This window comes from Bemisia tabaci, chromosome 7 (genome assembly GCF_918797505.1).
Source record: "Bemisia tabaci chromosome 7, PGI_BMITA_v3".
In the NCBI taxonomy this organism is placed as follows: Eukaryota; Metazoa; Arthropoda; class Insecta; order Hemiptera; family Aleyrodidae; genus Bemisia; species Bemisia tabaci.
The window spans coordinates 20,723,173-20,745,656 of NC_092799.1; the positions used below are offsets into that span (position 1 = coordinate 20,723,173).

At 40.4% G+C, this 22,484-nt stretch overlaps 1 protein-coding gene across 1 annotated transcript in view; it reads left to right on the plus strand.

The window, feature by feature from the left end:
* The window catches only part of sens-2 (zinc finger transcription factor senseless-2), a 73,290-nt gene that overhangs the window by 27,945 nt on the left and 22,861 nt on the right, over nt 1-22,484 (plus strand). The window contains exons 3-6 of the mRNA XM_019040278.2: nt 6,466-6,850; nt 7,595-7,941; nt 8,889-9,252; nt 10,453-10,652. Of these exons, the coding sequence (XP_018895823.1) occupies nt 6,466-6,850; nt 7,595-7,941; nt 8,889-9,252; nt 10,453-10,652 (1,296 nt within the window). The remainder of the gene's footprint in view (nt 1-6,465; nt 6,851-7,594; nt 7,942-8,888; nt 9,253-10,452; nt 10,653-22,484) is intronic.

Here is a 22,484-nt window from a genome sequence, read left to right on the forward strand (position 1 = left end):
ACCGAAATAACTGGGAACATTGCCAAGCTTATTTTCCAAAATTTTCAGACAAATTTGTTCGCAATTTGATGTAAAATATCCAAAAATTTCAAAAAAAATAAAAAAAATCGCACTTTCACTAAGAGAAGTTTGGACATTTCTGGGCGTGAAATTTCACTGATTTTTTCCCCTGATGTGATAAAAAATCAGACAAATTTTCAACAAAAATTGCGCGGGCTATTTCTTGAAAAAAAAACTAAAATGCTTGAATCAGTTTTGCAACCTTGGAATGAGATACGTCCCTTTGTGCAGGAGAAGACGAATTATCTTCAACGAGGTTAATAGTAAAAATAAAAGGAAAGCTTCCAAAAATAAAAAAAAAATTAAAATAAGTGTTATACCGATGCAGATGAATCAATGAGTACAATTTCCAGAATGCACTAAACAGTGTCAGCGATGTGACTTTTTCAAGTAACCCTGTGAAAGATTTGGGAGTTTCCCAAAATCAGGAGGCACGTTTCAGTGAAGGGAATCATTTTTAGCTCAATCATGGTGTAAATGGATCGCTTTAAGCAGGAAGGACCCAAGCCACATCAGATATCGCCAAATTTAATTGGGCAATGTAATTTTTTACATGAAAATGGTTGTGCGGATTCCTATGCAAACGTCACTGCATTTTCTAAATTGTACGAAGCAAATTCTTTACAATTTTCAAATTAATCCGCAGAAACTTTCTTTTATAGAAAATTCAATTGCCCAGTTAAATTTGCTAATGGCTGATGTGGCTTAGCTCCTTTCTGCTAAACAAGGTCCAACTCTGCCGTGATAGCGAAGAGAGCCGTAAGTGCAAGATTTTCGAAATCGAGTTTTCTTCAAAATTCGTCTAAACTCTTTTAGATGAAATTACTGAGACAGCTAAAACAGCAAAATTCATCCTAATTTAATGAAAACAAGACGTATGAGAAAGCCGTAAGTGCACAAAAAAAGACATAGTTTTTTTCAAGACAGCCGCAAGTGCATGAGAGCCAATGAAAACTGTGCTTTCCAGTAAGGTGCCGCCCTCTTCTGCCAATTTCTAACCTGAAAATGTGTCTGTTGTGCGTCCAAAACGCAACCACGAAAGCATGCAGAAGATAGCACTTACGGCTGTCTTGCCTAACAATAACCTAGCATGAAAATGAAAAATACCCTTTTTATGTAATGGAAATAAAATCAGTCGATTTTTAATCATCCATACGATTTCTAGGAGCCTTCCGGACGATTAGTGGCAATTCGACAAAGAACGGAGGCTTCTTTCAATAAAATGTTCTTGTCAGAAGCTTCTGAGCCCGTTTTCTCAAAACTTCATTTTTGCAATTACGGCTCTCTTCGCTATCATGACAGAACTGGTCCCGATTTGCATCTCTGAGGCCTAGAACTGATTAAACCGGGAAACTGTATCGTTTTGGACGTAATTAAAACAAACATCGGGAGCAATTCTCGATGCAAATAACGATGCGCGGAGCGAGCGGGGAATAGCTGATTGAAAGCTCTCAAAAACGAAATTAACAGGCTTGCATGGATTGCGCAGGGATGAAGCGGGAGAGGATTTTTATTTTTTATTTTTTCGAGGCGATCGACTGAAACGTAACCGAGGTGAGTGATTGATTTTCAGGGAAAGCACTACGCGACACGCTTCCCCGACTATTGTTTATTTTGTGGATGGCATAAAACACGATTCTTTTGATTCGTCTGGGATTTCAGGTGACGAACGTGGACACTCAGCGCGCTCACCACTCATAACTCGCCTGTGCCCTCGCTCGCTCGCTTTCGGTTGATCCCTGTCAACTGCCCTGTCACAGCCTCCCCCCATCCCCCTCCGACCCGCTAACATACCCCTTTACGCCGTCGAAAAGATTTGTCACCGATTCACACACACAATATTGTTTCAAGGGACTCGTTCGAACGTTGTCAACTTTCTCTAAGAAAATCACTCTGGTATATGAAGAGAAGAAGGTGGAAAAATTGATTTAAAAAATCCAGGTAGAATAAAATTGAGGGGCTTAGAGGACAAGGTGCATACGTGCAGTTTTTGCTATTTCGAGAGATACGTGTTTGAAGTTTCAAAATTTCACGGATCCTTATGGTGGAGAGAAAATTCTGACTGACTTTTTGATGCTAAAAAATTGGTATATATTGGGAGCGAATTTTTCATAGAATATGCATTAAGACAGCTTTACAGCTTTACTTGAAATCATTTATGTCTCAATTTTTTCAAAAACTGCACTAATGCGCCTTGTCCTCCAAGCCCCTCAATTAAAGTGTATCTTTAACACAATGCGCGTTAAGGTGGCTTCAGACATGTGAGGGTATTAAGAATAGAAAATTACCCTGGTATATAAAGAGAAAAAGGTCACAAATATTGAAAAAAAAAAGAAAAAAAAACCACACAGGTAGAATTAAAGCGTATCAATAACATAATGCGCGTTGTAGAGGCCTTCTCAGATATGTTAAGATATCAAGAATAGACTGTACAGTTGAAGATGATAAAGAAACACCAAAAAACTTAGCCCGAACTATACGTAACAAGGTTTTGAGATATAGCGCTGGGTCCACACTATTTTTCGGGGAAAACAAGGCCAAATACTTAAACAGTTTCGTTAGAGCTCAAAATATTTCACTATCATTGAAATTTTGGAACTTTTGGCATTTTTCCCCCGCAAAATAGTCCGGACCCATCACTCTTTTACCACATTGTAGACGATGATGTTATACCGAAGTTAGTGTGGTCATTTCATAGCGGGTTTTTACTTTTTTGAACTTTTAGATGCGAGATTTGTGTGCATCAGGTTGACGTAAGAATATTGGCAAATTCCGGACGGCAAATTTAAGATCAACAATTATGCCACGAAATTCTGTAGTGGGTTTTGTTCAGCACGTCAATGTAACGTTCGGTTGGAGGGCATTTTTAAGAAGCAGGTAGTGATTTACCAAGGTTACGTTTACTTTTTTACTTAGCTCTCGCAGCAATCGCTGGTGACTGAAGTATTGAGGTGCCCATGGCCTCGAAAAATTTGAAAGAACGTAATCCAGCTCTCGTAAACTGTCTAGCGAGGAGCAGATTTTCTACTTTGGCGATGTGCTTTGCAAAATCTTTGATGCATTTCACCCACACAAAGTTTTCTACTTTGCCACATTTCAGAATGCAGCACACTGTGCAATTTAAGGGTTTTTAAAGAGCAAAACCTTCAGATTCCTGATTTGTACCTCGTTAGTTTCACTGAAAGATATCAAAACGAGGTGATCGATCGCAGGCCCTGGATACAACTATTCGTACTCCGTGGCTGTCTATGTTGCGTATCACAAAATTGAAGGCGCACTGACACTCGCAGTGACGCGCACTCAAGAACAACGTTCGGTTCAATTATTGCTGACATTCACACATATACCGTGATAGCGGAGAGAGAAGTAAATGCAAAAATGAAGTTTTGAGAAAACGGGCTTGGAAATGTCTGACCGGGAAACTTTATTGAAAAAAGCCTCCGTTCTCTGTCAAATTGCCACTAATCGTCCGAAAGACTCCTATTAATCGTTTCGATGATTAAAAATTGACAGATTTTATTAAAGTTACATAAAAAGGGTATTTTTCATTTTCATGCTAGGTTATTGTTAGACGAGACAGCCGTAAGTGCTATGTTATGAGTGCTTTCGTGGTTGCGTTTTGGACACACAACAAACACATTTTCAGGTTAGAAATTGGCAGAGGAGGGTAGCTTTTTACTTGAAAGCACTGTTTTCATTGGCTCTCTGGAGGAATAACGTCACCTACGGCTGTTTGCCTAAAAAACCTCATTTTTTGCGCACTCACGGCTTTCTCAGATGTTTCGTTTTGATACAATTAAGATGAATTTTGCTGTTTCAGTTATTTCAGTACACTGAAAGAAAAGGTTGGAAGAATTTACCATTTCTTCACGCTGTATTTCACACAGTGTGAAGGAATGGTAAATTCTACCAATCTTCAAGTCGATTCTGCCAGAAGAATGGTCACCTGTACCAGTATATAGTAACGTCTACCTTTCTTCTGGCAGAATTTACTTTAAATTGACATTATGTGTGAAATACAGAATGAAGGATTGATAAATTCTACCAATCTTTTTTTTCAGTGTAATATCATCTAAAAGAAATTAGACGAATTTTGAAGGAAACTCGATTTCGAAAATTCGACACTTGCTGCTCTCTATGCTATCACGGCAGACATGATTTCCCGTGGAAACGGCGAAGTGGCAGCAGAGCGACGGATAGTTTTGGCGAATCCAACCGTGCTACCCGGTTCGTTTATTATTTTATTGTCGCAGCGGAGCAGAAGGCCAACATCACAGAGCAATTCCGTTTTGCTGATTTATCTGGGATGTGCTTCTGCCATGATTAATAGATGCTCTTCACCGGGCAATTCGAGTGTGTTCGAGTGCTTCGGCCCGCTCGCGCTTTTCCCGTCTGTGTCCGGCCTGTAATCCAGCCCCCCCCCCCCCGCTTCACGCCCCTCCCTCGACCGTTGACATTTTGTGCTCTGCTTTTAACCAAAGCCCAATCAAATTCGCAATTCTATCTGTAAATCCGCAGCTTTCAGCGCGTCCGCGGATGCCGGGCTCATTCCGGGCCCTGCGCGACGATCATTTATCATTGAAGATTTTTGAGCTTCCGGATCAGGTCGATGGACCGTGTTTCAATCAAAACGGTGCAGTGAATGTTCTCTCTCTCAAGTCTCATGTTTAATAGCGGTAGCGTTTGCAGAAAGGGAGCCAAAATACATCTATGATAATTTAGAAAAAAAAGAGTTAAGAACAGTTGGATCGCATTTAGCAAAAAAGGAACCACACTGGGGAAAAAAACGCATTGGATCTAGAGTCCAGACTCTTAAAAACATCGACAAGAAAAAATACTCTTGATTCAATCAGATTTAAGCTTAAATCAAGGACCAAGCCTAATTTGAGCGGATTTCCTTTTGATTTAAGCTTAAATCTGATTGAATCAAGAGTCTTTTTTCTTGTCAATGTTTTCAAGAGTCTGGACTCTAGATCCAATGTGTTTTTTTCCAGTGCAGCGCAACTTCTCCTTTTCTTTTAAAAATACTTAATATAAGCACACAATTACTATTTACACAATTATTTCCCTTTAAAATCACCAATTTTTGGCGGAAAGCCAAAAGTAATTGCAATTCTCGGAGATTCTTCAGATAATTAAGAAGAGGCTTCATTTTTTAAACTCTGTAATCGCACGCTGGTTCCCTTTTGCTAAATGGGATCCAGTTCTGAGCTCGTTCAGAAGAATTATGTTCTCTTAAACGAAAAATTGAAAGTCCGCAAAAATGAGAAAAACAATATCGTGCTTGAAATTTCGACTTGGACTGTGTTAATGGAAGACCATGGGAAAGTAAAAGTTTAAGCTCATTTTACATTAATTCGAAGTCAATGTCAATCAGTTCCTTCCCACAAAATACTGTTCATGTTGCCAAGAAAACAGAGTGACTTGGGTTCGGTATGGAGAAACGTTTTTTCGAGTGTTTTTTCTCTAAAGGATAATTTTTGGTAAGAAAAAGCAAACACTGGACTTCATCATTCGTTTTAAGACTCCAAACTACCACCATCATTCTGAAAATGTTCAACTCACTTTTGAGTTTTGATTAGCAAGTTTTTCTTTGCGTACTTTCAACGTTGCGTCGATCAAAATTTGTCTTGAGATGCATCAAATACTCAACGTATTCCTCGATGAATGCCATATTTACCAGCATTAATCTGTAGGAGATGCAAATGTAAATAATGGTAAAGAGCAATGAGAACATTTAAACAGTCAACGTGCACGCAAGGAAAGTCGATGCGCCTTCAATTTTTTGGATATGCACGACAGACAACTTCAGAACACGAATAGTTGTATCTCATACTGCGATCAGTTGACTCGCTGTATTACCTTCGTTCGAACTTGTCGCTTTCTTGTCAGAGCTATAAAACGTTAGTGCTGTTCTGTTGTTCCGTTTCATTCTCCTTTTTGATCGAGGAAGATACCTTCAACATTTATTGACAAATAAGGGTCTCATTTGATGAGTGTAAGGTTATCTTCATAAAAAATGCCCCTTCCTCTGAACTAAAATTTGGCCCGCGTTGAACAGAAAGGAACCAAGCCACATCAGCGATTCCTAAATTTAATTGGGCATATTTTTTTACATGAAAACGGTTGTGCGGATTTTTGCGCAAATCTCAGTAAATTTCCTGCATAGCACGAAGCAAATGCCCTAAAATTTTCAAAGGAGTCTTCACTAACGTACTCTCGTAAAACATTAAAATGCCCAGTTAAATTTAGCAATAGCTGTTAAATTGTGTTCCCGATTGATAGTAAAATTGTAATTATTTCGAAACTTTCGGGTTTTTCTTTTCATTTGTTCCCCTTTTGTAGCCTTTCCCCAAAGTAAGTTGATATTTTCTTAATGGAATCCGTTTCGGTCTCCTGTTCCAGATGTGATAAATTTCGGAGTGAGCAGGCTCGTGGACAAATGCGACGAGGACAGCAAAGACTCGTGGGAGAGGTTCAAGAGACTGAACAATAATAACAACAACAACAACTCATCGAAGCAGTTCAACCGGAATGATGTCACAACGATGACGGAGCGAATGGGCTCCCCCTCCCCCGGGCGGCAGGACGAGCGGTGGTCGTCGGAGAAGACGCCATCGCCGTGCTCGTCGCCGGAGCTTGACGTGGACGTTGACGTGGACGTGGAGAGTCCGTCGCCGATCGACGTCACCATGCGCACCCCCACCCCCACCCCGAGCCCCTCCCCCTCGCCCAAGCGCTCGCCGTCGCCGTCATCGTCACCACCGGTCAAGAAGTCCGAGGCCTTTAGGTAATAAACAATTTGTGGTTTTTTTGAATGGGTCAGTTGCGCTGGTCACAGAATCGTGTTTTGATGCTTTATTCTTGCAGATCAACGAAAAATAAGATGATTTGTCCAAACAGCAACTTTCTACGTTGAAGATTAACCGAGATATCGCGCCTTGAATAACTCGATTTATGACGTCATCCACCGCGGTAGTACATACTATATTATGCGCTACCACTGCGGTTGACGTCACAAACCCGACTTTTCAAAGGACAATATCTCGGTTAATATTCAAAGTAGAAAGTTGCTAGCCAAATCTGTAAGCCAATCTGTAAGAATCAAGCATCATAACACGATTCTGTGACCGATTATTCTCAAAATTATGTAAGCGCCAAAATTGCGAATGCGAGAAATACAATAAATCTTCCGTATAAAAAGCCCTGTTTTGAAATCAGACACGATTGATTATACCAGAGAAATAACAACCCCTCTACCACCAAACTAGAGATCAGCGCTTACGTGATTTGGAAAATAATCGGTTCAATTTTTAGAAATATAGTTAAGTATGGGGTTTGCGTATGCAATGCTATACAGATTGTGCTTTGTGCTTTGCTTAAATAACATTAAGTGCTTATTAGTACTTATTTAGTATTTTTTGCCGGAATAGCTTGAAAAATTTTAAAAAGCTTCTTTAAATCAATCTTATGAACCAGGCACATAAAGTTGGTAAAATACGTAAGTTTAAAGTTACGTCCTTTTTACTTTCAGCATGTCGGCCCTCCTGAAACCGGATACTCCGCGGAGCCGGAAGTCAGACGATTTTCCGGCAGGTTTCTCGGAGACCATTTCCGTCACCAGGTCTTTCCTCTACCCCGGCCTCCCGTTCTCCAACATCTTCCTCCGGGACGCCAAGGACCTGTCCCCGCAGTCTCAGAGCATCATCCCCAGGCACTTCCTCAGCCCCAACTTCGCACTGCCCAGCGGTTTGTACCCTTCCATGCCCAGCAAAGACGAACTCCTCGACGCCAATAGGAATCTCCTAACTGGGAACTTGTATCTGAGTCTGGGTGCTGCCGCCGCCGCTATGGCTAATGCTCCGGCCAATGGTTTGCCAGGTATGGTGTTGTCAATTAAGCTTGCGTATTTTCAAGTGTTTCCTAAATGTAAATTTTTAACGGTCATTATTTGGTGAGAGGGTCAGGGTTGAGGCACCTCAAGGTTTGAGGCACGTTGAAATGAATATCCTTACATAGGACGCAGAAAATAGACTCTGAACTGAATAATCCCTTCTTTACATGTAATTTAAGTGAGAGGCACTCTGCTACAGGCATTTAAAATCACTTTTTCAGCTATTATACCCTAAATTGTCAACCTCCTCCAATTTTGGGTCCCCAGCAGTTTTTTAAAAACCAAATGAGCTAGAGAGTTCAAGACCGCGGCTGAGCCATATGAAGTATTCGGAAAAGAGCAGTGAATGCGCGCCACCTTCTTTGGCCATTTTTCTCGTCGTTTTAGCATGTGACGTCATTGGGCATAGCTTTGATCGCACACAGAGAAAAAAATCGTGCGTGGGACCCAAAGTTTAGGTCATATGGATCTCTGAAGTTTTCGGATTGAGCATCTGAACACTTTAGGTCTAGCTGTCGAGGTTCGGACCTCACATCTAAAACTTCGGTTCTTACATCTGAAGTACTTCAGATGTAAGAACCGAAGTGTTTTGGATCTGAGAACCGAAGTTGTTCGGATGTGAAAACCGAAGTACTTCAGATGTAAGAACTGAAGTTTCAGATGTGTGATCCAAACCTCAGCAGCTGGATCTAAAGTATTCAGATGCTCAATCCAAAAACTTCAGAGATCCATATGACCTAAACTTCGGATCCCACGCAGGAAGTTTTTTTCCAAGTGCAAATACCTCAGAAACGATGAATATAAAGGCCGCTTCTTACTCTTCATCCTCCCTTTCATCCCTTCTATCGAGCGTCTTAAAAATGAGCTAAATAGAATAGAGAGGATATTGGCCAGTCTTCATTTGAAATTCAACCGTGATTATTTTCTTCTCCAGGATTACACGGCGAGAGCAACGGCAACTTCTCGCTGTCCGAGCACGGCGGCTCCCCCGTGACGTCAGAGTTCCTCCGACTGCGCCGCCATTTTCTCTCCGGGGCCGGAGCGGGGGTGGGGATGGGGGTGTCGGTGGGGGACTTGTCCCACCCGTCCGACTCGTACCAACCGGGCTCGCACCACCACCACCTCCTCATGAACGGGGCCGACGGGGGCGTCTACTCCTGCATCAAGTGCGAGAAGATGTTCCCGACCTCGCACGGCCTCGAGGTCCACGCCAGGAGGTCGCACAACGGGAAGCGACCCTTCGCCTGCGAGATATGCAACAAGACGTTCGGCGCTGAAGTTAGTCTTAGTCAACACAGGTGAGTGCAAAAAGTTAGGTGGAAACGAGGGGTGGAACGGGGGTATATTTTGGACTACATTTCGCAATTAGAAACTGCAATTTCTAACCCACGCTGGAAAAAAAAAAAAAACACATTGGATCTAGAGTCCAGACTCTTGAAAACATTGACAAGAGAAAATACTTTTGATTCATTCAGATTTAAGCTTAAATTAAAAGGAAATCCGCTCGAAATAAGAGGCTGGGTTCTTGATTTATGCTTAAATCTGATTGAATCAAGAGAATTTTTCTTGTCGATGTTTTTAAAAGTCTGGACTCTAGATCCAATGTGTGTTTTTTTTTCCATTGCATCCAAAAAAATACTCATGTGCATATAGAAACTAATGGTGCATACTTTGTTTCTAAACAGAGCTATATATTGTAGTTCCGAATGCGAAATGCAGTCCATTTATGCTGTATGTTTTATGCTTATTTATGCACATTATTGCTCTGTTAAATATTGCCTTGTTTTGGGGTACTTGGGATTATTTTGGGTCACTTTTTTCGGTCAAATCGATCAAAGGGACTTGGTTGATTGACCAATTTTTTGGCTAAATTGACAGAAACCGTTGGTTACTGTATGAGCCATTTCGAGATAAAAAAAAGTTGCCTGCTCAACCAATGTTCTCTTGATTCTCTCGATGTCACTCAGAGGTTGCAACTTACGAATGGCAAGCGCATTATTGGACTCTCACCAATTTGATCCAGGTTCAATCCCGGCGGCTGATCCCCGGTTATTTAAGCGGTTGCGTTCCAACTCAAAGATTTCTGAATGTAATCCAATGATAAACGAGCCAGAATGTATTAACTTCATTTCCGTAGGTTACTTTATGCTATACTTTCCACATTAACACAAAATGTCGTTTACTTTTTCTCAATGTGTACGTGCAAATTGATTAAAGCAAAACGAACTCGAAAGCAGGATTGTTCCTTTTGATTAATATTGGATGGAGGTTTTTTTTTCTTCTTCTTTTTTTCACGGCAAAATTGCTCTTCCCTGGATTGGAGTCTCGTTTTTGAACTCAACCCTTAAGTAACCCAAATATCAATAAAATCAGAGTAATGCGATGAGTTCATCTCAAACTCTATGTTTCGTTAATACTCAAATCATGGCGTTTAGTTATAAGCAATTTGCGATGTAAGTAGATTCCTTTAGTCTTATTTGTATTTTGAATTCTCCCAGGTGGCTTTGCTGTCGAAGATCCGTGCATGCAGCAGAAAAAGTCTTCGAGTGCAAGCAATGTGGGAAGACCTTCAAAAGATCTTCCACACTGTCCACGCATCTTCTCATCCATTCGGACACTAGACCTTATCCGTGCGCCTTTTGCGGCAAGCGCTTCCATCAAAAGTCGGACATGAAAAAACACACATACATCCATACGGGTAAGTCAACTTTTTAGGACATTAACGCAGAAGACTCACCTTAAATTTGAACCATGTCCCAGTGGCCCATTAGACCGAGTTTATCAGAAAGGCACCAGCCCACATTTTCGAATAAATTGAGTTATGGTGTTTTTGAGTTTCTCTAGTAGTTTATTTTCTCTTGTCAAAATCTGAAAGTCGAAAAAAATAAACTAGTTTGTGAAAAGTGTGAGGTTAATGCTTATTTTCTGCATTGAATCTTATGCATGGATAAAACTTCCAACCTCTTTTTCTCAGTTTCAACTGAAGGTGGGTTGGTTCCTTTCTGATGAACTCGGTCCCATTACCATACAGGGATTTATCGATTAGCGTTACTTGATAACGATTAGACGATCGATCCCCCCGCACCGCATACCAAACTCGGGAATCCGCCGCTAAATCAGTCGCATAGGCGGCACAACGGGCGGAGAGCACGGCGCCCTTCCGCAGAGGCCCCGACCCGCTCCGCGGGGCCGGGGGCGGGGGATGGAACAGGGGTACGGCGCTGACAGAGATTAATAGAGACTCGGGGGTTGGTATTAATTGCGAGGAGGCTCTTTGAATTATTTACTAATTACTCCTGACTCGGGCTGCAACCCGCTCGACTAACTTGATAACTCGGCTTGATTTACTGACATCGAGGTTGCGCGCCTCTTCCCGCGAATCCGTGATAGCGCTCTCCGCTTTCGCGTCCGCCCTTGTCAACGCCCGCCGGATAAAAATGAGTGAAAATGGCGGGGCTTCTCCGCTGATCATCCCCCGGTGCATCCGCTTTATTTTAATATCCGCCGGATGGAATAGATGCTAATGGCGTCAAGTTCGTTCTGCCGTCTGAGGAGCCAATTCTGCATGTCATCTCTACTCACCGGGGAAAAATAGTCGCTTGGATCTAGAGTGCAGATTCTTAAAAACATTGACAAGAAAAAATACTCTTGATTCGATCGGATTTTTGCCTGAATCAAAAGGAAATCGGCTAAATCAAGAGGCATCGCTCTCCGATTCAAGGAAAAATTCGCTTAATTCGAGAGTATTTTTTCTTGCCAATATTATTGAGAGTCTGGACTCTTGATCCAAGTGCCTTTTTTTTCAGTGCTCGAAATTTACATCTTTTTTTGCAATAGGGGCCGATCATGTACCACGTAACGCACTTTCACCCCCTGCGTCATTTGTAACGCACCCGTGACGCACCCCTACACCCCCTTCTGAATCACGTAACGCTGGCCTGATCCCCTCCCCTATTTTCATTCGGGAAGGACAGGAGTTTCAATTTTTGCATTTTTTTTACAAAGTTCCCCCCCCCCCCCCCGGCTGGGATTTGTTACGTGACGCTGGCCTTGATCTGCCTCCTCTAAGTGCGTTACGTTATACTTAAATGGCCCCTAAGGGGTTAAGTCCAGAGTAATCTTTCAAAGTTCTCAGGAACAGTTGAACGTAATCGTGCTGCTTTGTTGCGCTGATTCTCACTATTTCGCCTTCAACAAGCCGTCAGGCAAAATTAACGGCTCAGGAGCAGTAATAGTTGCTACCTGTAGTACTAGTAGTATTTTACCGGTTTCAGTTCAATTTTTTTTAAAATAAAATAAAAGTAAACATAACACTTTGGCTCCTTACTCAAACTGGCATATTACAAATGATGTTACTCATGAACGATTTCATAAATACAAAGGAAATTTAGCAACGGCTGAAGGTTCATACGGCGTTCTTCCTTCGCACGGCAGATCAGCCGGGGGAGGGGGGTGGGGGCTGCCGAGAAAACAGGACCGAAAAGAGTACGTCGAGCGGGACGGGGGGGGGGGGGGGCGTGGGATCGAAAGAAGCAAAAAAGGAGTACGTGACTGGCGTAACTCCCATCGGGAGAGGGAAAAACACTTTCCGCAACCGTTTTTCATTTTGCAATAACACGACACAACCCCCACCCGCCTTGGGATGCGACTCGGTATTTGCATTCCGGTGACAATCTGACCTTTTCGTTTAGTTTTTTCGCTTGCCCCCCCCCTCCTCCCTCCTCCCCGCACCAATTGCGGCCTCGGGAAGACGCGAAAAATACTCGAGCGTTCTTTCTGAATAAACTATGACGCGGTCGTAAAAATCCTCTTAGCTTTCTATTACTTTGTGTTTTGTTTCGCCCTCCTTTCTCCCGGTAAAGATTCGCATTAATGATCCCTGAGCCGAGCATCGCCGAACAGCGGGCTGACTGTTGGAATCGATAGACAAAGCGATAGACAAAGAGGACATGAGGAGTATGGAGCAATCCTATTGGTTGTAATGGACAAAGGAGCAGTGTTCGAAACTCACAGGAGTCAACGCGCTGAATGCGCCTAAAAAAACGGCCATGGCGCCTAAAAAATGAAGGCTCTGCGCCAACGTGGCCCCTAAAACATTACCCCCCTCCCCCTATAAAGACCCCCTAATTTTTTGTATGATGATTTTTCGGAATTTCCCCCAAGATAGGGCTACTAGCTCTGCGACTAAAACATTTTCTAACTTTTCACCATATGCGCTGAGATTTATGGGCAAAAAGTGAATTTGGCCCCTAAAAAATCTTCAATGGTTCATAAAAATCAAGCATAATGCGCCGCATGGCTCTTAAAACTCGAAGGTGAGTTTCGAATCCTGTAATAGACTAACTAACGGCAACCCACGAGAGACCCTATAATTAGTCCATATTTATTCCCTTAGTCCATAACCATACTAACCACCCATTTCATCCAATAGGATCGCTCCATACTCCCAATTTCTTCTTTGTCTATCGCTTTGTCTATCAATTTCAAGGATCAGCCCGCAGTGCCCTTTCTGATAGACAAAGAAGGCATAAGGATTATGGAGCGATCCTATTGGTTGAAATGGGTGGTTCTTTGGAATAGAACTTGGCTCTTGGTCTGGGAAATTCAAACATCAGAACCTAATTTCAGGCTACCAATGACTGATACATTCAACGGGTACGCGATCTCGCCTGGTTTATTGTGGAATATTGAAGCTCACGATAGGCGTTCAAAGTTGGTGTCATTACTGCCGCATATGCTAAGCTTGGCAGAGAGTTCACCTCTGTAATTAGTTACTCATGCTGTGATGAGTTAAAACGAAACAATCGAGCAGGGTTGCGAAATTTCGTCGGTGCTTTGAAGGACAAATCGGATAATTTTGGTACATTCTCCAAACCTGCAAATGATCTTATACGGCTATTGATATAACACGCAACATATGTGCCCGTAATGTTTTCTCCTTCATTTTCTAAATTAATTGTTTTTTAGTTGAAGGGACATAACTCTACACTGGAAAAAAACACATTGGATCTAGAGTCCAGACTCTGAATAACATCGACAAGAAAAAGTACTCTTGATTCAATCAGAATCTAGCTTAAATCAAGAACCAAGCCTCTTAATTTAAGCGGATTTCGTTTTGATTCAACCAAAAATCCGATTGAATCAAGAGTATTTTTTCTTGTCAATGTTTTTAAGAGTCTTGACTCTAGATCCAATGTGTTTTTTTCCCCAGTGTACTCCAGGGTTACCAAAGCTACTCAAACAATTTAATTTTTACAAGAATGTAACAGTGTGATTCCTCTAATGAATCGTGCGGATTTTTGCGTGTAATGAGAAGGAAAATTAGTGAAAATTCCAGTTAAAAACCCATAACAGCATCCCAATGAAAATCCAATGTTTAAGATCATTTAAGAAAATTTCTCAACGTTGTGATGAAGTCACGTTCGTTCTCCTAGTAAACGACGAATGCCAACGGGTTTTATTTCTTCCCAAAAAAATAAACGATTTATGAAAAATGCATCGTAATTTGAGACGGTAAAAGAAAGGCTTCTTTTTCATTGCACCCCTGTACCTTACTTTTTCTCTTTCTTTCTTCCTCTAATTTGCACGCATAAACGTTTCACGTTATATGTCATGACGTCAAAGGCATTAATTAAAACGCGAAAGCACTGGGAAAGTTGAGAAAAAAAATACTCTCTTCAAAAACGCGTCATGTAATTGAAGCCATTTTTTACAACAAGTAATTAAAAAACTCGTCGTTGACCTTAAAAGCGTTGTTATTGCTTTTTTGTCCCGGACGTATCGTAAAACGGTTAATTTTTTCTTCTTAATGAAAGAATTCTTGTACTTAAGAACTATACTCCCCTCCTGCAATTGTTTTTTTTCCTTTTCCCTTCCCCTCGTTCATTTGAACGAATTGTTCACATTATAACGTAAACTTTATGGAAACCAACTATAATTTTGAGGGATCGAAAAAAAGAACAAAACATGTTAAAAACTGCTTGAGAAACCGAAGAGGTTTCCTGTACTTATTTCTTCCTTGGTGGATATCAAAATACAATTTAAATATACAACATACGGGTGACTTACTGAGAATTATATTTTTTAAAGATAGAATTACAGCAAAAGACCAGAATATGTTTGTAATTTATCAGGAAATATACTCTATTTGGGTGCCAAGATTTTTGGAGGTTTTTCGTCAGGCAATAATACGATATAGAAGTCAGTATTAAAATGGGAAAGTTTGGTAAAATGAGCGATTTTACTATTATATTACTAGAACTACTTTTATAACTGTGCATGCATTGTAAATTATCATAAATCATCCACTGAATTGTCGCTTCTTAGAGCGATTCATGCGAGGCACTTAGTTACTTCATGCATTTACTTTTTCTCTTTAGGTGCATTTTAACAAAACAAATACTTATCGACGGTCAAAAATTTATCAACGGTTACCTGCGGGGATGGCTTGATTAGGGACTGCGTAGGAATGAGACTTTAGGGACGGGAAGCGTGAAATTATTGATCCTCAGGGATATTTGAAGTGTAAAAAAGAAGAAGAAAAATATTGCTAGTTACAAATTTTTTCACTCTGCTAAATTCAGAAAGAGCGAAAAAGCGTTTTTCGTGCAATTTGAGTGAATTTTTTAAAATTAATAATTGCCGGTTAAGTTTCAATATGAAAACGTTTCTTTAAATTCACCCGTAAACAGTAGTAAATCTTACATGGACTTAGATTAATTTGAATCCACTCTTATATTCAGAAAAATGCCCTTCAAAAGAGAAAATATAAATTTTAAAAAAGGAAACATTAGTTTCGAGATTACAAAAGTGATAAAAAATCATTGTACATTGTATGAATGAAAAAAAGCACAATCTCTTTGAAAAAATTAGCATATCAAAAAGTAGAAATTTAGGACTTAATATCCAGATGTGACAATTTAAAGAGCTCCTCAGATGCAATGAACAGCTCAGGAAGCCTCGCTCGATGAATTAGCTCGAGCCCCAGAAGAAGCAGTAAAACTTAATTAAGACTTGCAGAATCTGACCTGACATGCCGTAAGGATGGCGTCGTGTCGGTGTGACTGTAAGTCATTACAAAAGGGCTAATTAGTTATTCTGACATGAACAAGAACAGGCAAGGGCTTTCTGCCCCCCCTTCCCCCCTCGCTCGCAAGAGGAGGTGGGGGCGTGGGGAATTATCTAGTCATCTATTGTCCGGCGCGATGTGTTGCGTGTCTGACCAGCTCGAAGCCCTTGATATTTGCCTTTGTTTATAAAGCGTTACAAAGCAAACAAGGCGTTGTTTGGCTTGAGCCGTATATGTAATCAGAGAGAGGATGACACGTTGACCTAAACCTCTGAAAAAAAGGATATTTAAATGATTAAATACAAACAGTATCGATTTATACCCTGTCTGCCCGGCTGAGTTTGGTTCCTGCCCCTGAAGTGCTGTCTGGGAAACTTTTTCAGCCTTGTTGAGAATTATAGACAAAGTTCCCCTGCTAATCGATTTTCAAGCTTAATATGAGTGGAACCGTGAACTTTTTGATGAGCTAATGATCCTTTCTCGGACTCTAAGTGATGGTGCTAGTTTCTCTCTTCCTCTTCCTCCTTCAGTTCAGTTTGTGTCGTTATTCTTGTCTCGTGTTTCTATTGTCATAGTTGCCAAGGTACCTTTTATCATTCAAGCTCGCTGAATTTCTTCTTTCTTCTTTTCGTTTCTACACTTTTTTTTATTTTTATTTTTTATTTTTGCCGAGAGTAGACTCTGGTGAAGTTTAAGAGCGATTTCAAGAAACTGTGGTGCTTCAGCACATCATAAGAAACACTGCAAAGTCCACTGAAAGAGATTATTGGTGCCTGTGTACACTGAGAAAAAGCTATAACTTATAAACCAATTATTGGTTAATATGGAACACCACTAATAAAGGGGACATATAATGGTTAGTTAGGTACTTAATTTATACGACGATCAGCAACCAGGCTATTCAGGAAACCTTAAATTTTTAAGCACATATACCCTAGCAATGGTATATATACCATGGTATTGGTATTGGTATTGGTATTAGTATTGGTATTGGTATTGGTATTGGTATTGGTATTGGTATTGGTATGGTATGAAATACCTCAGTGTGATTCACAGACCGAGAATCATTAGTTAATTTACGACGTTTAGTGGTGTTCCACATGAACCACTAATTGGTTTTTAAAGCCATAGATTTTTCTCCGTGTAGGTCCATATTTACGGGTAAACGTAAATATATTTGACACAGGGTCAATTCTGGAATTGTCAAAGTTTGTCTCCATGTTGAATCTGTCAGCAACATAGAACAGCACATCGATAGGGCCATTTTCCCGTCTATAATCCTTTGCTCGTGAACACAGTGCAATGCACCGTCCTGACAAAAAACGTGTGTTGATTTTAGAACTCAAATACCATATGAACGCAAGGTTTGTTCTCATGTGACATTTAAATAGTTGTTATGGGCGACGACAAACTGTTGTCACCAGTCGAAAATGCCTTCAGTCCCGCGCGATACTTCACCGCCAGCACCAGAGTTAAAATATTTGTATCAAAAATCATTGTGCATGTACCTGCATGGCACTAACTCGTGAGATCTCTCAATCGCTTAGTGAGCATAAAGTATTCTGTCACATTTAATCGGGAAAAACCTTCATGAAAACTGTATTGGTATAAATAATTTCTGTTAGTGTTATTACTATCGGGCGACTGAAAGTCCCTATACCCAAGTACCAGTGATTGCAAAAAGTTACGCTTTGATTGAAAAATATGTAGCAAAATCGACGTCGCTTGATTGCAATATTAGGGGATAAAAATTGGGATTTAGATCGCAAAAATTTGCAATCAAATCACGATTCTATCTACGGCGATTTATCGCATACTGGAAACAAAAAACACATTGGATCTAGAGGCCAGACTCTTAAAAACATCGACAAGAAAAAATACTCTTGATTCAATCGGATTTTTGCTTAAATCAAGAACCAAGCCTCTTAATTTGAGCGGATTTCCTTTTGATTTAAGCTTAAATCTGATTGAATCAAGAGTCTTTTTGCTTGTCAATGTTTTCAAGAGTCTGGACTCTCTAGATACAGTGTGTGTGTTTTTTTTCCAGTGCAATATTATCGAACAAAAACTTGATTACAAAAAATTGAGCGTAATAAATCGAGCTAGAATTTCGATTTTATCGAATGCGATTTTGTAGAGAAAACTGCGACAAGATTGAGGATAATCACTTAGATGTTGATGATCCAATGATGTTATCAATTTTTCCGTTGAAAATAGCTACTAGGGTAAGTTTTCTATTCTCGGGGCCGTTCCTGCCTTAAAGAACATATCGACGGTGAAACTACCAAACCACGTATCTCGGTTTGCGACGTCGCAGACTTCCTGTCAAACTTTATTTTTTAAATGAAAAACTACTTAACGTCCAGTCTTGAATATCTCTGTGATTTTTCCTCTTCGTGCGGAGAAAATTCTGTGAAAATTTCAAGGAATGATATTGATTTAGTCTACCTCAAAAAAATAAAATGCGAGCGTAGATTTTTAAACACCACAAACGAGATACGTGGTTTGGTAGTTTCACCGTCGATATCCAATCGAATTTCTTCGGATCACGACGCAACGAACGGCGGCTATCACTGCTGATATTAAAATGAGAGGTTGGGGGCGGAGTAGTGACTGAAACAGGACGCCTGCGCCCTGCCATCGGGCCGCCCCGCATCTGAATTCTGAAGCGGCCGCTTTCGGAGACGGAGCTCGGGGCCAAGAATAAAATGACAACTTTCATTCTCTTAAATAGCGAGTCAATATGATTAAGTCTCCCGAATGATTAGGGCAAAAGTCAACTGGTATTTAATGCCACCGTTCTCTCTTATCCTCGTGACAATGATTGAGTGGATGGGCGGGCGGGTGTGGGAGGAACGGGCCTACTCGTGGACCTGCCTTTTTTCCCTTTGAGTTTCGTCCCCCGATTGGTTCTTTTTCTTGATTATCTTTTATGCAGGATAAAGTTCGTCGAAAATTTTAAAGCACAGTTGTATAATCATTAAGAAAATCCAGTCCTGCACTTTTTCAGGAATTTAAATGTCAGTGTTTTGTGAGTTCAAAGTCTACACAGGAAAGAAAAACACATTTTTTCTATAGTCCAGACTCTTAATAACATCGACAAGAAAAAATACTCTTGATTCAATCGGATTTTTGCTTAAATCAAGAACCAAGCCTCTTAACTTGAGCGGATTTCCTTTTGATTTAAGCAAAAATCTGATTGAATCAAGAGTATTTTTTCTTGGCGATGTTTTCAAGAGTCTGGACTCTAGATCCAATGTTTTTTTTCCTCCAGTGTATGTTATTCCACGTTTAAAATGGAGGGATTAGAATGGGCCATTCATGCGATTTTGGTGTGTTGCACGTCAAAATTAAAAGTTGCCTTTACTCTTTAATCAAAATACATAGCAAACAGAGTGTCATTTGATAATCGGTATGCTGAGGAAAGCAAATTTAATTTTAGTTCTCCTAGTTTTTGTGGAATGCTCACAAAAATGATGAAATGAATTCGAAGAGAGTTCTCAGTCGTTAACGCCAACCCTCAACGTCAAGTTTCAAGTGTTCCTTTGGCACATTCCTTGATATTTACGAAACGGTGTATGATAACTTATGGTTTCAGAACATTTTGTCAACGATTTTTTGTCTAGTAGTTTACGGCCACACGTATTAAAATAAGCAAAAGTGACTTGGTCTAAGCGTTATATTTTAGTCGGCATGTAAAATTTTATTGGCAATATGAACTGGGACAACGGAACCACCAATATTTAAAAAAAAAACACATTATATTATTACTATCCTTTGATAAATTGGTACTTATTTTTTTTTCATCAATTAAATGAGAATAATCAATGCAGAGTGTGCAAACATTTCAAAATCATCAGTTAAAAAACGCTGACTATGCGAGTATAAATATTAGAGCCTAACACAGCGGAGCGGCGTGCTGCCAGCGTGAGAGGCTCACTGGCGCCTAAAATCCTAGGTGGATACTTCTCGCATTGCACAATGCTTGAAGTATCCACTTAGGTTTGTAGGCGCCAATGCGCGTTTCGCGCTGACCGCGTTGCGGCGGCGCCTGAAGCAATTATTTTACAACAGAGGTGTTGCACAGTATTATACGTATTAACGTAATACGTATACGTATTACGTATACGTATTATACGTAATTGAACGTATTAAGAATGATAGGCATCCCTTAAAAGTACAGATATTTCCTCGCAAAATAAATCAAGATACTTATCGTGCACAGGAAAAATCTAAGAGCCTTTAGCTGAGGCAAATCAAGAGGTTCATCCGGTTCAGGTATAACAAGGTGGTAATTTCTTGAAAGATAATTAAGTCCTGTTGCACCAAAGAGGTATAGAGAGTTTTAGTGAATTTTGTCTAATGGAATTGACGCTCCCTCATTTTTACCAAAAATCTCAATTATATATTACTCTCCGTTGGATCAAACAACTAAAACAAAAAAAAACAAAAAAAAAAAAAAAACAAGCAAACCCTTATTCTTCCAAAACGTCATACATTTTTATCCAAAACGTCTTGAGAAATTGTCGTTTGTATTTACATGTGGACCAATTAACTTTGGACCTCCACTGGCACGTGGACCAAAACCTCCGTGCTGAAAAAACACGCGGGCGTAAATTACTGGGAAAAACAGGTGCGGGGACAAAAAAGCGTTGACGAAATGTCCTATAACCATAACTTATGTATGATATGATTAAAAATTGATGAGAAGAAAGATGGATACTGTAATAATTCTTTAACGTAAGAGTGCAGAGTGCAGATAGACGCAAAAAGTACTTACGATATAACTGCTCAGCGGGCTAATTGTAAAAATTGATAGACACAGCTACAGAAAAAAAGACAAAAAGGAGCCAAAAAGGATATGAAAAGGTCCTATCGACGGAAGCGAATGGTTGCAATGGACAAAGGAGGTAGGTAATAGACTACCTAACGGCAATCCATGAGAGACCCTTTAGTTACTCCATTTCCCCCTCTTCCCATTTTCCCCTTTAGTCTATAAAAACCACACAAATTGACCGATAGGATTGCTCCATACTCATTATGAACTCTTTATCTACAGCTTTGTCTATCAATTTCGACTATCAGTCCACAGAAGTGAGCTGGCGCAAAACCAAAAGGCGTTTTTTCAAGTAACTTTCTTTGTATTTTAGCTTGGAAACTTTTCAAGGAGAGAGAATAATAAAAAACCCGTGGGTGAAACTTTGAGCTTGGGCACTTAAAGAGAAAGTGTGTGGCGTGCAGAGGTTTTAATCAAAATTTATGAATAAAGAATCAAAATCAGACCAGAGCAAGGAGAGAGAAAGAATACTTTAAAACCGGTACTGATGATCCTCCATCTTTGTCTGGATCACACCCTGCCTCGCGGAGAAACGTTAAACGATACGGGGTCGCTTTTGAAGGGAAATCATTAATTCATCCAGGAGAGGATGCTCAACAGCTGATGCTAGCGCTGCCGTGCTAAGGAAAAACGTCATATGAGCTTTCCGGCGTTGCAAGATTTCCCATAATAAAAACCGAATTTAACGGAACATTTTGGAATATTGTGCTTCAAAATTTCTGGACGATTTCGTTCGCAATTCGATCTAAAATACTTACAATAATCAAGAAAAAATATCCATGATTTTCCTCAAAAATCCATGATGTATCCGGGGAAATTCGGCAACTCTCTGATGTTCATACGGCGTTTTTCCTCAGTACGGCATAGCCGAAGAGGGAAGCTTTGCCGGGGAAACGCGAGGAAATCCCTAAATCTTTTTTTCTCCTCAGCCTCGGTGCCTCTAATTTTCGGAGCCGAGGCAAAGATTATACGAGAGACAGTCGTAAAAATCTTGCATAGCTTAATTTAATAATTCAGAACCACTTTTGAGCGGGTATAATTTTGCTTTTACAGCCAGGGATTCCTCGGCGAGCGTTTCGACGCGGTGGCTTCCATAATGGAGTGGTAAAATTATGAGCGCGCCGCGGCGGGCGGCGGCGAGGGGTGAAAAACACTCCACCAGGCTAAATGAATAAAACCACATACACACGTGCCTCCCCCCTCTTTTTACCCGCTTCTCCCTCTGTTTCTCTCTCTCGCGCTGCACCGCCGGTTCCGGCCGAAAGGCAAACAAATAAACGGAATTAAAAAATACATTAGTGTTATGAGATTAAAGCTTAGTTCTTAGATATTATTACTCCGTACTCCTTAATCACACAAATTATATCACATTCTCTCGCTCTTTCTTCGCCACACGTTGAAAATCTCACGGCGCACAGTGGGTCGAGCCAATGCGAGAGGTCGCACATAATTTTTTTTACTAAATCCGTAAATTGGATCGCATTTAGCAAAAAGGAACCAGCGTGATTACAGTGTTTTCAAAACCGTAAAAATTCCTTTTTTTCTTTTAAAAATAATAAATACATATATGTACACTGTTATAATTTACACAATTATTTCCCTTTGAAATTAACAATTTTTTGTGG